The following is a 15,780-nucleotide window of genomic DNA, read 5'->3' as shown; positions in this document are numbered from 1 at the left end:
AAATGTATATTACAAAATATGAAACCTATCTCTGACAAAGCTACGTTGCTAGTTTCCGTGGTGGACAACGGCTATTTCGGATTTCGAGCTACTCAACCATCTTCTAATTATACAACATCTTTGATTTAGAGCTCACTACGGGATGCTGCAGTCGCCAGTTGTCAGGGCAATGGCGTGTTATCTGCTAGGAAACAAATACTGCAATGATATTTATGGCAGAAATGAAAGGATGTCTGCATATTTTAACGAATACTTATATTTATAAATGAAAATTGCACTCACTACTGGAGATGGATAAATGGTACAAGTTTTGAAAATACTGACGTTTGAGGGACGCGCGGTGTCCACTTAAACTGCAACGTAAACAAGTCGAGAGCAAGACGTTCGATGCGGTCTTCCGTCTGACTGCAGTGCTCCAGTGGTACTGTACGTTAACTGTGAATGTGATATGACAGTTAGCCAGCTACTGTAAATTCAGCTTCAAGTAAGACTAAATTAAACGCTGTCTCATAACGGTAATAATTAGCTAGTCATCAACTTGCTTCCGTTAGGTCTTAGAAAGATGTTTGAACCTCAGGAAAGCGCCGACGACGACGGTGGTGACACCGTTCCACCTCCTCCGACCTTACCGCCTCTGTCAAGGGAGCGTGTCTCCTTGCAAAAGAGCAGCGTATGTTCGCGCTCCTACTTCATGGTTGTGATGGTCTTTTTCCATGTATACATCATCAATGTAATTTTACTACTTCTTTACGTGCATTACAACAACGGTCCAGGAGAAGTGAGCACTCCGAGTCGGGATGCGGCAAGCGGGGGCAGTAATCATCACACTCCCCCCGAATCCCATGCACAGTCACAAGAATCTGGATTTCAACGTGACATGTACCTTCCACGCATCGAGGGGATACGGGTGAGATATGGCTTTTCAACGATTTCACTTAAGACAATGTATATTGTGTATTATCGTGTCAACTTAAGTTGCATGAAGTAGTCATTGTTTTGTCTGTCAGGTCGGACATGTCCAGAAGGTGTCACTGGTGCCAAACAAAGTGCATGAGATGCGGACCCTGAGTCTGAAGCCCTTGCTGTTCGGTGAGACTTCTCACTCAACTCCTGGCCCTATGCACTGTGCTATGGGTTTATGTTGTCAATCTGGTTCAATGAAATGCTCTCCAAGGTTCTGCGTTTATGCTAAATCTCTCTCTCTCTTTCTCTCTCTCTCTTTCTCTCTCTCTCTCTCTCTCTCTCTCTCTCTCTCGCTCTCTCTCTCTCTCTCTCTCTCTCTTTCTGTGTATGTGTGTACAGAGATCCCTGGGTTACTATCTGAGGAGGAGTGTCGTGTGGTGATGCAGCTGGCTCAGTTGAAGGGTCTGATGGACAGTCAGGTGATGGTGCAGGAGGGCCAGGAAGAGCTGACAGAGCAGCTTAACCTAAGCCCGGAGGAGATCTTCAACCTTCTCGATCTCAATCAGGATGGCCAGCTGCAACTCCAGGAGGTGTGTGTGTGTGTGTGTGTGTGTGTGTGTGTGTGTGTGTGTGTGTGTGTGTGTGTGTGTGTGTGTGTGTGTGTGTGTGTTGAACATGAATGTATTTGTCTGCATACTTTGTCTCGTGCTTTATGTGTGTAATCCATGTGTTTAATACCTCTGGGCCTCCCACAGATATTGACCCATTCACGGGTGCGAGATGGGATCTGGCTTACACCAGAAAATCTACGAGAGATCTATGCTGGACTTAAAGCCGACCCAGATGGCAATGGTAAGAGGCTGTCCATTTAAGTTCAGGTATCATCTTGCTGATAGCCATGTTAGTTTGTACAAGTACCTGGGTGTACAAGACAATATGCTTAGCTGGAAGGTCCAACAGTGCCTCTACATTCTACTTAGACTCAGGGTCTTTGGAGTAGACCCAAAAATAATGTTCCTATTCTACCATACCGTCATAGAGAAGAGGCTTTTCTTTGTTGTCCCGCCTATTGAGTACTGTCAATCAATATCACCAAGGTACCAGTTTACAGCCAATCAGCGTTCGCGCACGAGTCTTCAGCGTTGAATTTTGCAATGTCGTTAGACTAATTGATTTTGGGCCTGCCATACAATCTCAGCCAAAACAAACTTTTAGCACGGAGAGATCTGAATCTAAATGTCAAAATGGTCCTCTCAACACTCAAGAAACGAAAAATCAATGATAAAAAATTGTCAATTCAGCAGTGAATGGACTGGGAAGTATCTGTCCATATCAATTGCAGGGGGAAAACCAATGTGCTTACTGTGTAACGAGTGTGTTTCTGTGGTAAAATACTATAACCCGAGGAGGCACTTAAAGACTAAACACTAATGTCTAAAGGTTTAACGGTCTCCTATGAGCAGAGAAGAGTCACCATGATTCGGTTTTGCTCTGCACATTAGAAGGCTACAGCAGCCTATCTGTGTGACATGCTAAAAAGAAGAGGCCTACGTTTTACAGACACTTGGAGACAGTGAGAGAGTGGATGTTAGCTTCTGTTGAGGAAGTGATCACAGATGACAAGGTGAGAAATCAGATGATGTCGATTAAAAACATTCTGACACTTCGACTGCAAGGAGAGTTGACGTCCTAGCAACAGAGATTTTCTAAACCCTTCTGGACAGACTGAGAAACGCTGAGGTCATGTCCCTGGCTGTTGACGAATCCACAGACAACACTGACACCTCACAGCTTTGTTTATATTTGCGATTTTTTTAATGGGGAGTGCTTTTGGGAGGACGTGCTGGGTCTACTACCATTGGAGGGACACAGGTGAGATAATTTTCAGAAGTCACCTTATTCAATGACAAGGGACTGGATTTGACCCAAGTTAACATGCTTGTCACTGATGACGCTCCGGCTATGTCGGGAAGGGTGCAGGGTCTGTCTGCCTGGCTGTCGGCTCTTGCACTGCGGATGAGGTCACTACACTGCCTTGTTCACCAGAGCGTTCTGTGCACTAAACTCAGCGGTGATTTAAAAAACATGATGGACTCTGTCATGTCTATCATTATCCAATCATCTAGCCTGCAGCACCGTTTTTTTGGAAACTGCTATCAGACTTGTCAGCCGAGCATAATGATCTACTTTTACACAATAATGTTGATTGTTAAATTATGTTAGGTGGCTAAGCAGGGTAATGCCTTCAAAATAGTATGCAAAGTTAGAGAGGAGATTGTCGCTTTTCTCCGAGATTGCGGCACAAGAAAGCCAACACATCTATTGCAAATGCTGGAAGAGGAATTCATGGCAGAGGTTTGCTTTTGAAGTGACATCTTCAACCACTTGATTGGACTTAATTTGGGACTACAGGGGAACGGTTAGTGATATTATTGGAAAATTAATTAGCATTAAACATCAGCTGATCTGAGGCAGGTGCTTCAGTCTGTGCGAAGTTTTGGACTGAGCATGTCATTGGAGAGCAATTCCCAAACACGAGAAGATTGGCAGTTTTTTTTCTAACTATGTTGGATCAACATACACGTGAATCCAGCTTCTCTCACATGAACGCTATTAAAACAAACACATGACAAATGAACACCTTCATCATTGCCTGAGAATTGCTCTCACTTCATACAGTATGAACCAAATTTTTCTGCTCTTGCACATCAAAGAAGTGCCATTTCTCTCATTACAAGAGAAAAATATGTGTTCTGTGTTCATATGTAAGTGAGAAAAGTGTGTCCTTACTTTCCGTATCCATCAAATACCCAAACAGGTAAAGCTGAGCTGTGTTAGTACGCCACTGGCAGAATGTGTAAGGGTAGTGTGCCATATGTATTATGTATGTGGTTTTACGAGATGATGACAAGGGTAATGCGCAGTATTGTTGAGTCGAGTATGTAATGTACAGGCTTATTTTGTGTACAGCAGTACTGGGTGTCTAAGAACATTTTCCCCTCTGGGACATTAAAGTTGATCCTATCCTGTTTCTTAGAGGTCTCTATGCAACTATGAAACACCGCAGCCTCTAAAATCATGTGAAAGTAAAAACCAGCTTCATTGACAGGAAGTAAAAGATTGCAGGGGCAACATTACCCACAATCACAGCTCTGTGTCAATATACAGTATGTTCCCTCTGCGTGACGTGTAGGCATGCTGAGCCTGGACGAGTTCAGGCTCCTGAGCAGCGATGCGTTCCAGCGCTTCCTGCAGAAGCGTGGGGTGAAGAGGAGCCAACTGGTGAGGAATAGCAGACATACCTGGCTGTACCAGGGCCAGGGAGCGCACCAGGTCCTCCGAGACCTCAAGAAGAGGTGAGGAGAGCCCACTGCTGCCCTCTTCTGATACTCTGGCCTCTGCACTGACCCCTCTACTCTGTCCCCTCTATTATCGTCTGTCTAAAAAAAAAAAACACAAAAATTGGGATGCACAGCACTCACCAATGCATTTATGTTGAATATGGTTTTAACTATTCAATTCAAACTTTATTTGTTTTAAAAAAAAAAAAAATTTCACCACTTTCAAGGTAATTAAGATTTTCATCCTATTCCCTTCCTTTGTCTGGTGTAGGGTGACTCGTCTGACCCGGCTCCCCCCTGCCTTGGTGGACCTAAGTGAGCCACTCCAGGTGGTGCGCTATGAGGAGGGGGGCCACTACCATGCCCACCACGACAGTGGGCCCGTCTACCCAGAGACCGCCTGCACACACACCCGCCTCGCAGCCAACACCTCCACTCCCTTTGAGACTTCCTGCAGGTGAGAGGCCTATGGCACTGATAGGTAAGGTTTAATCAACCAGTGACTGGGTCCACTGGTTCCTTTTTGATTATATGGGCATACTGTACATGTTTGGTCAACATATACTCTGAATATGTGGGTCTGTGTATGGTAGATTGGTGTGCTTGATGTGTGTTGTATGGCTATGTATAGGCTTTCATCAGTGGCATAACAATGACTGGCATGTTACTGTGAGTGGGGTTGCCCAGCATTAACATAGCTGTTATGTTACGTATACATCAGATAGTTTGTGATTAAATCCATCGGGTGGGTTTGTTTGTCTGTGTGTATCAGCGTGTGTTTGTGTGTATGAAATAAATGTCTGTTGCACACCTAGGTACATCACAGTTCTCTTCTACCTGAACTCTGTTGAGGGAGGCGGGGAGACCGCATTCCCTGTGGCAGACAACAGGACCTATGAGGAAGTGGTGCGTAATTTAGTGTGTCTGTGAATGAGTGTGTACATTATGTGCATGTCTGTTTGTATCATCTCTATATACATACTGTATGTGTTTATCTATGTATGAGTATGTGTATGCATATGTATATGTCTTGGTCAATAGTGTTATTGAGTCTTAGTGTTGATGTGTTTGTGGTTTTAGTCTCTGATCCAGAACGATGTGGATCTTTTGGACACCAGAAAGAACTGTGACAAGAGTAACCTGAGGGTGAAGCCCACTCAAGGGACAGCGGTGTTCTGGTACAACTACCTCTCTGATGGAAGAGGTACAGTGATCCACAGCATGGGGCTGACCAGCACAAAACATACCACAGCTTTTAACATGCAATAATTGCCCCTCAGGCTACAGCATACAGTGCCTTCGGAAAGTATTCAGCCCCCTTCACTTTTTCCACATTTTGTTGTGTTATAGACTAAATTTAAAAGGGATTAAGTTAAAAGAATTTGCCATCAATCCACACACAATACCCCAGAATGACAAAGCGAAAAAGTGAAGGGGTCTGAATACTTTCTGAAGACACTGTATACTCTAGTGTATTATTTTTCAAAATGTTTCTACAACAGAGGTGTCCTGCTAACCTTTACTAAAACAATATGGGTATCTGTATTTTTGGCCTGAAATGTAGTGATATTATAAAATAAAGCGATTGACTCAATGGCAGTAATTGTCTGTACAATAACATACCCTTTGTCTCTGTATACAAAGCGAAAAACACGTTTTTTGAAATTTCAGTAAATTTAACAAAAGTTGAAATACAGAAATACCTCATGTACGTAAGTATTCAGACCCTTTGCTGTGACATTCTTAAAATTAGCTAAAATGCAAAAATGTCATCAACAAATCACTCAATAAGTTGAATTGAGTCCATCTTAATACAAGGATAATAGTTCATGTAATTTTGGAATTAATATCTTTGTTTTTATAGGGTCTCTGATTTGCATAGGAATCAATTACACACTGTGTGGATCAGGTTGTCATTACGAACTGAGCAAATGGAGAAAAATAAAACTGCTCAGGAATGTGACCCTGAGGCCTGGGGAGACTTACAAAAATCGACAAAGTTGAAGGGTGGAGAGAAAAAAGCCGATAGGCCGATCGTCGATAGGACAACATTTTTTACATTTACATTTATGGCATTTAGCAGACGCCTTTATCCAAAGAGACTTACAACAATACATTTGTTTAAGTCAGTGAATCATCTATCCAACAGTCATCATAAGACAAAGTAATCAATGCTCACACCAGGCGCCATTGGCAGTCGCAATGCCAGTAGGCTATTATTATTATTATTATTTATTTTTTTAATGTATTTTATTAGCAGGAGACAACTTGTACAGGGGGGTAGCGGGGGTGAAGAGGTCTCTGGGGTTGAGGTTAGGGTTAGTATGGGGGGGGTAGTGAGGGTGAAGCGGTCTTTAGGAGGGACTGTTAAGATGTAGCCTGAAGAGATTGTTTTTCAATCTGCGGCGGAAGATCGAAATGACTTTGCAGTCCTGACAGTAGTGGGAAGCTCATTCCACCAGCGGGGCGCCAGGACAGTAAAAAGCCGTGGCGGTGCCAGGCGGGCAGCCGAGGTGGACGAGCGGAGTGGTCTTGCAGGGGTTTGGGGGCTAAATATTGCTTGCAAGCAGGGAGGGGCTGTTCCCTTTGCCGCCTGGTAGGCAAGCACCAGGGTCTTGAATTTGATGCGAGCTGCTACCGGGAGCCATTCACAAAATTGGTCTATAACCAAGTGGCCAAAAAGAATCCCTTAATAGAAAATAATCTATCTCATATCCATAATTGTGTTTGCAACAATAAATTCAAGTGATACAGCAAAGAAAGTGGCTGGAAATTTGTTTATTTGGTTTTACTACAAAGCACTAAGTTTGGTGCAAATTCAGCACATGCAATGCAGTTTCCGCACCATCTCTCGTGTGAAGAATAGTAGTAGCTGCATCAAATTATGGGTATGTTTGTCACTGGCAAGGACTGGGGAGTTTGTCAGGATCAAGAGAAAATTATGAAATTTGCTGAGTTGGTGGTGACATCCTAATCTACACAGTGTGTAATTGATTCCTATAAAAACAAAGATATTAATTCCAAAATTACATGAACTATTATCCTTGCATTAAGATGGACTCAATTCAACTTATTGAGTGATTTGTTGATGACGTTTTGAATTTTAGCTGAGTGTCATAGCAAAGGGTGCACTGTACATGAGGTATTTCTGTATTTCAATTTGAATAAATTTATGATTGATGAGGAAAAAATGAATTTATTCCATTTTAGAAAAAATCTATAACACAACAAAATGTGGAAAAAGTGAAGAGGTCTGAAAACTTTCCGAAGGCACTATAGTAGTTGTCATATATACAGCACCCAGCAGCTACTTTTGTTTTTCCCCATAGGTTGGGTGGGGGAGCAGGATGAGTACTCTCTGCATGGAGGCTGTGTGGTCACCCGTGGGACTAAGTGGGTTGCCAATAACTGGATCAACATCGACCCAGACTACCGGCGCCAGGCTCGCTACCAGCAGCTGGTATCACAGCAGCAGGAGGATGAGGGCGAAGGGATTAAGCCAAACCCTGAACTGTACACAGACACCCACCAGGACCTGTAGCCTAGAAACCAAAAAGAATGACCCCCCACCCCTCGTCTTGAGTCCCAAAGCTACTCCCTTCGCCCCTTGACCCAACTCGACTGTCCTGTGCACAACTTCCCATAATTACCCCTGCGGCCAGTACATAGAGAGATATATTCAGGGACTGTGGTCACGTTGGGTTTATGCAAATGTAAAGGGAATGAGATTTAAATTGTTATTTTAAATTTCCTTGTCTCTTAGTTAATGTTACTTTTGAACTGAATTCAAGCATATTCCAAACCTTTGTTTACATGAATGCAAAATGTACCTCTCCTCTGAATGTCACAAAACATCAATATTACATTTTTATGAGGTGGAACTCTGACTGTAATACACATATTGGGGGTAAAAAAGTGACCAACGAAAAGGTACCATTTGCATGTACTATATAAGCTGTTAATTTGTTGAGTTGTTTTTTTTACATTATGGTCATAAATAGCCTTAGCCAATAGAAAAATGACTTGTTTCTTGTTTATTTCTTATTTTATATCATAACTGCACCAGGTAAGATTGGGAGTATATTTATTTGAGTATTTGTTTTGTTCACCTTGTTTGTGTCTGTTCCAAATTGCACTAAATCACTTTCCTTTGTTCCAAATAAAGTACACTTTAATTTTTTTAAATAAACGTTATACGTTATCTTACTTACTTTAGCATAGCCATGGATGTGTTAATTCATTTCTGTCATCAGTATCAGAATATTGTCCTTCGTCAAGAACTTAAGTTACCTTTAGTAACAGACCTCATTGCCGTTTTTTGGGATGAACATGTTCTTAGGGCAGGTCTGCAGTTGTGGCTAGATGGTATACGGCTACGGTCGAAAGTGATGCAAATCTCAAGAGCTGCCCTAAGAACAAATTTAATCTGACCGACCCAAAATGGCAATATATTCCCCAGCTTTGTCACCCTGACAGTACTGTTTGTATTCTGAGGATAGTGTGTTACAGGATCTTTAAAAGAAGAAATAATGATGAACTTTATACATGTTGACTGCTGTAAAACTATATTTACTTTTTACTTTAACTTAAGAAAGATAGGGGCCTGTCCTAATAACTGAAAAGTATCTATCTACCAAACCATACTATTACTATTTCTGATAAAGCCAGAAGTAATGATTATCTCTGCATCAATCAATCAAGCACATAAAAACTTGATAGCAATGATGAAATTGATGGAAAAAAATTAAACTGCTGGACTGAGCTGTGCATTGCATGAAATATTTTAATCATCAAATATTCACATTTCTAGTCTATATTAACCTCAATCAACCTCTAATCTTATGATGAAGTTATCGTAGTTTGAAAACAGTCATACCAGAATAAAGATCAACAAAGCATGCATTCAGCAAGGTTCTCATGACAGTATCCTTTTAGAAAATAAAATCGACCCTGCCCTTTCTCTCAAGGTTGGATATAAATTTAATTGCCTTATTTATTTCTCCACCTTTCCCATCAGATGAAAGGGTCTATACAATAACTTCTGTGTTGTCCATCCCAAACAGTGTTCTATGATCAGTTCTGTCCAACCATGTTTGTTTTTGGACAGCAGGTCATATGGTCTGAGGATGCGCATGGGTCCTCAGAATTTGGCGCTGCACTGCATATCCTGTAATTACATATTTTCAGAGTTGATGAATTTGTTAAAAGCAATGTATTGTCTTCTGTTGTGAATATTCAATAGTTTTACATTGTGTATCATTGTGGTCAAGCACATACAGTAGCTTACCAGGGAATACTCATTGCTGGGCAATGATGCTCCTTGGCGGCCAAGACAATATAACACAGCATCATGAATGGTAGCAAATAGATGTCCCTTAGTGATGGACTCAGAGAAGAACCCCCCGAGTTCTAACTGCTCCACTACAGATGCTGGACAGTGGACATGAAAATTAGTTAGAGGCACAAATATCATTCAAACTAACACTACAAATCAGGAATGGTTTAGAACAGGCTAAAGAGAGGGGTGTTACTTACCCTGACACCCAGCCATGTAGACGTGAACATCAATCTCACCAAAGTCTTGGAATATCTGTTAACACAGAGAACAGGGAGGTCTGACTATGAGCGCTTCTCCAGTTAAAGAGGAATTATTACTGGCATTCCTAAACACTCACCATCCTCAAACAACCCTCACCAAGTCACCTCTTCCAAATTCTTATACACCTCCTATTCTCCCATTTTTCTTCCCTTTCCCCTGTCCCCTACCAATCTGATAGCCCCTCTCTCCTCCCTCATATATCATAATTTACCTCCCTTCTTCATCACCGACTGTACTCACATTTCTCATTGTCTTGATGGCCACTGTGTCAATGAAGTTGGCAGTGGAGAGGTCCAGGATGATTGAGTGAATGTCCCAGGTCCACTTGCCCAGAGAACCCAGAGAGATCCTCTCCAGGTCTCGGCTGAGGGTATCGTCATTACTAGAGCCCAAAGTGGTGGTGTCCCCGTCCTGCAGTTCAGACACTGACCCCAGGGTGGCGCTGTCAGGATCGCCACCCTTCAGGTACTCCCAGCTGCAGTGGCGTTCGGGCGTCTGAGGTGATGTTGGCATGACAAATACAGTGCCATTCTCCCGCCCACTCCAACATGGCTGGTCTCCATCAACACATGTGTCCTTCCAATGCCCAGCCTCCACCTCCACAGAGAAAACAGGCCCCCCTACCTGCTCCACTGCTCTCTGAGCCCGCATCTGCAGAATCCATACACAGACAGGCAACATGCAGATGATGGGTGCTGATGTCAGTTTACTGACTGGGTTTACCTAGTCTCGCAGGACCAGCGAGATGTTGCCTCCCACAAATTGCATATGCTCCCGGCATACCGTCTGGAGGCTTATTGCCTTTAAACTGAGTAGACGGATGGTGGCCACCCAATTATCCAAACTCGTGATTTGTCAGTAGAGGTGTCTGACTGTACAAGATGTTTTTCTCCCTTCTCGAAGTTCTCAAAATCTGGATCCATTATGTCCAGATGTACCGCATTAGCTGGTACGGATGACTTGAGACTAGTGTTTACATGGCTCAACATACTGTACTAGTAACTTTTTTCAGAATCAAATAGAATGCCAGAAGGTTCACATAATACCTCACCTGTCTCTTGGCCTCCCTCCTAGCTCTTCTCTCAGCCCTCCTCTCTCTACGCCTCTGCTTTGCCTCCTGTCTCCTCTTGTAGATAATCATCTTGCTGATGTCAAGTCCACTCTAAACATAGATACTCAAACTGTTATCCCAAATATATTACAATGTGTCCTATAGGTACAGTAGACAGAGACTGAAAATGCAAAGAATAGATACAACAAGACAAGTAAAGTAATGAGCAAATGGAAAAGAAGAAAGAAAAAGACTGTCATTGAGCTATAAAGAACAAGGTGAACCTTTTCTTTCAGAGCCTCCAGATAGAGGTCAGCATTGGCAAAGTACACTGTGGCAGATGAGTGGAAGATAGTGATGCCCAGGACCTCTCTCACCTAACATAAACAAAACCAACAAGCAGTTGTGTTTATCCAAGGTTATTGTTCATAACCTGTGTATTCTCCTTTGTATTATCAGGCATTCACTTCCTGCCTGGTGTTATTGGTGTTGTGTCTCACCTCTCTGTGGGTCTCCATATCCAAATAGAGCTCTGTGCCTGGAACATGCCCCAGAACAGAGTACCTCGGGCTAAAAGAAAAGCCAACAGGACTAGGTACCAACATAAGGGACAACAGAGCAGTGGTGCTTTTCTTCTTACATTTGACTAATTACTGTATATGTGTAATAAACAAATTAGCTTACAGCTGTGTCCTGAAGATAACGGTTAGCAGGGCAAAGGTGATAGAGGCAGCCAGGCCTAAGTCTAGATTGAACAGCATTGTGGACACCCAAGTAGCCAACCACACCACCTTGCAGTGGGATAGAATATTGATTTAACCACTAATAATGACTTTAAAACTGAATTTTCATTCAAATCAGGCAATACCGGTGTATATATTATACTAAATTCAGGTGTCATGTGTGATGTGTATGTGATAAGCTGGCCTTGATCCTCTCACCAGATCAATCTTGCTGCTCCTCCAGAGAGTTAGGATGTCAGAGTACTGCTTGAACATGCCCTTTAGATTTACAAAGACGATGGCTGCAAGGACTGCCTGAAACAAGCACACACAAAGCTCGGCTTCAACCGCTGTGATTATAAAACACACTCTTCCTCATACTTCACCCTCAAATTCTTGCATAGACTAACTCTCACACACATACAAACATTCTGTCTTCCACTGACACACAATTTGAAGTAGAACCTTACTTTAGGCAGCTCCTGGAACATTGGTCCAAGCTTTAGAATAGTCACCAGCACTATTACAGCAGAGGCCATACCAGCCATCTATAATAAAAAACACTTGTAAAACACAAGTCCACCAATATTTTAGATGATATATTATATTATATTCATACACTTTTTACAAACCATTCATACGTCATATGTTATTTATTCGTATTTAGCAATCAATATTATTCAGAATGATTGAGCATGAGCATCACGCTGCAACACCTGTGTTTTGCCTCCCGTGGTCACCTGGATCAAACTGCGGGACATGGAGGAGCAGACAGAGTAGCACTGGAAGAAGCCTCCCACTGCATTACTGAGTCCCAATGCCACCAACTCCTTCAGCAGGGAGAAGGACAGGGAGGGGTAAACAAAAGGGAGACACAGCAAGAGGAGGCAGGAATTTGTACTAGGTCAGGTACAGTATGGTATGGTATGTTATATATTTCAGGATCCCCATTATGTATGGTATGGTATGCTGTGGTGTGGTGTGATGTGATGTGGTGTGGGATGGGGTGCTGGCTCACCTGGTTGCTGTCCACTTTGTAGCCATGTTTTAAAGCAAATGTCTTCCCAAGAGAGATGGAGATGGCGTATCCTACAATGGCCAAGGCGAAAGCATCCCCAATAACCTCTCCAAAAAGGCTAACATTTGGTACGCGGGGAGGACTCAAGCTGGGTAAGGCAAGGGATGGTGGAGGTCAGGGTAGTACAGTAGCACACACACACACACACACACACACACACACACACACACACACACACACACACACACACACACCTGAGTCATTACTCACCTTCACTCTGAATACTCACCCACTGGGAATCTCCCCCACTACTGAGATAGTGTAGTTGCTGTTAAGGTAGGTATATGATGATAGCACAGTCGCTGCTACAATCTAGTCACAATAAAAAAATAATAATAAAAAAAAAAAATCCTGTCAATGAAAACTGTGTTAATCATTCAGTGAACGTAGATGAGAACCTAGTCATTCATAAGCCAGACATGTCCTAATCATTAGTCATGAATCCCCTATTTCTGCCACGTAAGATACTTTGAGAACAGTCAAATAGCTGACTCGGCTGTAAGAGGTGCATTCTACCACACGTCTGTTTTCTAACACAAAAGCCTAGACACATCTAATGTCAACTGACTGTGATGAGCTCCACTGGGATGGGGACAGGCAGTTTGGTGCTGAGGGAGGAGTTGAGCTCCTTGGCTGCGATGAGAAACACCATGGACACAACACTGATCAACAAAGTGGGGAGATGGGTCTTGGGCAGCAAGGAGCACACGTCCACCAGGGTCTGTGGATAAGAGTTACACCAGCTGACTGAAGGGTCCAGACAGAGCTAAAGATATAAGATCATTTTATTGCCACACAACCAACAGCTAAGTGTAAACTAAATCATCATGGTATTCTCTTACACACAGTAGAGTAGGCTACATTACACAAAGACAAAAACACAGTTAAGAGGTTTTTGTGTGATCCACAGAGAGGGAAATTTGAGGGATGTGTTTAACAGATCTGGGTTAAATCGTATTTATATATTTAAAAAATATTACATACAGTACTGTACAGTACAATGGAAGCACTGGAATGCATAGGCAAGGGCAAAGACAAGCTTAATCAAGCACATCACAAGTTTTTCTAATACTTATCTTTTGCCCAGGTCTGGTACTTAATAATACTCACATACACCAATGACAGTGGCCCGCTAAATCGAGTGGGTGTCACTCCAAAGATGTACTTGAGCTGCGCGACCACAGCGTGAGCAGCAGCTGCTGTTGTGTAGGCCCGTACCAGTGGCTCAGACAAGTAGGTACCCACAAATCCAAACTTCAGCAGCCCCAGTACCACCTAAGAGTGGAGGTAAGAACATTCATACACTACGTGTACTTTACACACTGCTTGTCATAGTAACGATACATCATCCACAATGACCCTTTCTCTGATTTATGATATATCATCTGAACTATCATGCATTAGTAACATGACCAGAAATCTTACTGAGTGAGAGTGTGTGCTGTGCATTTTTTAGACCTGGATAAGTCCTCCCAGGACAGTAGTAGCAGCTGCAACCTGCACCCTATAGGAGTCTCTTGCTGTAATGTCCACGACTGCTGTATTGTTCGTCCCGTTCACGATGAGGAAGTTTATGTCTGGTGCTAATCTCTCTGTCACACTTCCCACCATAATACTCAACACTGCAAATGTGCCTGGACAGAAACACACCATACGGTAGCAACACATACACATAAAGCATGAGAGTATTCATCTTATTTATTGCTTACATCTCTATCCACCACTTACCTATGGAAATGTGTCTGGATGTCCCAAAAATGAAGTACACCAATGCAGGGTAGAGGGAAGTATAGAGCCCAAATACTGGGGGTAAGGAAGCTAGCAATGCATAAGCCATACCTGCAGAAAAAAAGGAAATTGCTTATGATAGCCTCAATCACACTGGCCAACAAACTATCAGCATTTACTGGGCCAGTGTCAGAGGTATAACTGAATTAGAGATTCTATTGGCACCTTGATGGTTGTCCCATAGGTTGTGGTCTTACCCTGTGGCAGGTGCATAATGCCCACACTTATGCCAGAGATGAGATCAGACATGCCATAGTCCCATATGGAGTACCTGGGTAGCCAGTATAACACAGGTAGGCAGCCCACCACACTTCGCTTCAGCTTGGGTACGGTGCATCTAATAGTGGGAGAGAAAGAGAGAGAGAGAAACAGGGAGCAGGATAGGAAGAGAAACAGAAAGGGGCCAAGTTAAAATGCATATTGCAGCATAGTGGTCCCTGATTATCAAATAAAATGTAATTGTATTACTCTACTCCTACTCAAATCCCAACAGGCATTAACAAACACAAACCATAGGATCCAAGTTAGGTGGGTTGATGCACCAACCTGCTCAGCATTCAAATTGCAAATCTTATTCCATCTATTTCTAACATTAGAAATTCACTTACACGCTCAAGCAATACATTATTTGCTTTACCTAAGGGAGGCTTTCAGACGTTTGGTCAGGGGAGGGTTAGTGTCAGAGTAGTTCATCCTCTGAGCCACATCCTCTAGCCCCTGCTCATCCAACACATCCCTCTCTACTTTGTATCTCCCAGCCTTCCGACCGGCACCCATGGCACCTTGTCCTATCCGTCAGTACTGTATGTCCAAACGAGTTATAATCTTTCGCCCTTCCTGTGCAAGAGCCTCACAGTCCCGTCTCTATAATTCAATGTGACAATAGAGGTGGAGTCAGAATAAAAAATAAAACACTCCAATATAACCCCAAAGCAGAGTGAACATATCCAGTGATCAAACAGTGAGCTCTCTGTCTGGACTATCAGAGACCAGAGTGCTGTCTCACCTTACCACTCCTACAAGATTTACCCATTCACTTTATTTGTGTGTGTGGGGGGGGGGGGGGGACAAAATGTAATTCTTGAATGTTATTGGTGTATGTAGACAGGAACTAGAAGTTTGTTGAATGGAGGGGGTTGACCTGGGTAAAGTCTATAAAGACAGGTGACCGACGAAAACTCGGGGTCAACTTTGCAAATTTGAACGGCTTCGTATTCTCTGTAAATAAAGTCTCTGAATTAATCAACAGCTCTGGTTAACGGTATGTTATTTCAAAATACCATTATTTAAATTTTACG

At 42.8% G+C, this 15,780-nt stretch overlaps 2 protein-coding genes across 2 annotated transcripts; one reads left to right on the top strand and one right to left on the bottom strand.

Moving 5' to 3' along the window:
* The first annotated feature begins 244 nt into the window (after positions 1-244).
* p4htmb (prolyl 4-hydroxylase, transmembrane b) lies at positions 245-8,403 on the top strand. Its single transcript, XM_083668867.1, has 9 exons — positions 245-907; positions 1,008-1,089; positions 1,303-1,493; positions 1,659-1,755; positions 4,097-4,259; positions 4,516-4,701; positions 5,060-5,150; positions 5,325-5,448; positions 7,574-8,403. Exons 1-9 carry the CDS (start codon positions 563-565, stop codon positions 7,783-7,785), a joined length of 1,491 nt encoding a protein of 496 aa, XP_083524993.1. The 5' UTR covers positions 245-562; the 3' UTR covers positions 7,786-8,403.
* A 974-nt stretch (positions 8,404-9,377) lies between these two features.
* On the bottom strand, positions 9,378-15,259 carry slc26a6l1 (solute carrier family 26 member 6, like 1; the record flags this gene model as incomplete). The annotated part of the gene is made up of 19 exons (XM_083668338.1): positions 9,378-9,411; positions 9,532-9,674; positions 9,780-9,834; positions 10,084-10,494; positions 10,895-11,005; positions 11,179-11,271; positions 11,395-11,464; positions 11,579-11,685; positions 11,836-11,931; positions 12,087-12,164; positions 12,333-12,446; positions 12,635-12,782; positions 12,924-13,006; positions 13,263-13,415; positions 13,805-13,969; positions 14,153-14,328; positions 14,423-14,533; positions 14,680-14,819; positions 15,120-15,259. The coding sequence occupies 19 exons, from the start codon at positions 15,257-15,259 to the stop codon at positions 9,385-9,387; spliced, it is 2,421 nt and encodes an 806-aa protein (XP_083524464.1). The 3' UTR covers positions 9,378-9,384.
* Positions 15,260-15,780: the final 521 nt, after the last annotated feature.

This window comes from Argentina silus (assembly GCF_951799395.1).
Source record: "Argentina silus genome assembly, chromosome: 4".
Taxonomy (NCBI): Eukaryota; Metazoa; Chordata; class Actinopteri; order Argentiniformes; family Argentinidae; genus Argentina; species Argentina silus.
Note: the sequence above shows the minus strand (reverse complement) of the source record. Positions and strands in the feature narration are given on the sequence as shown.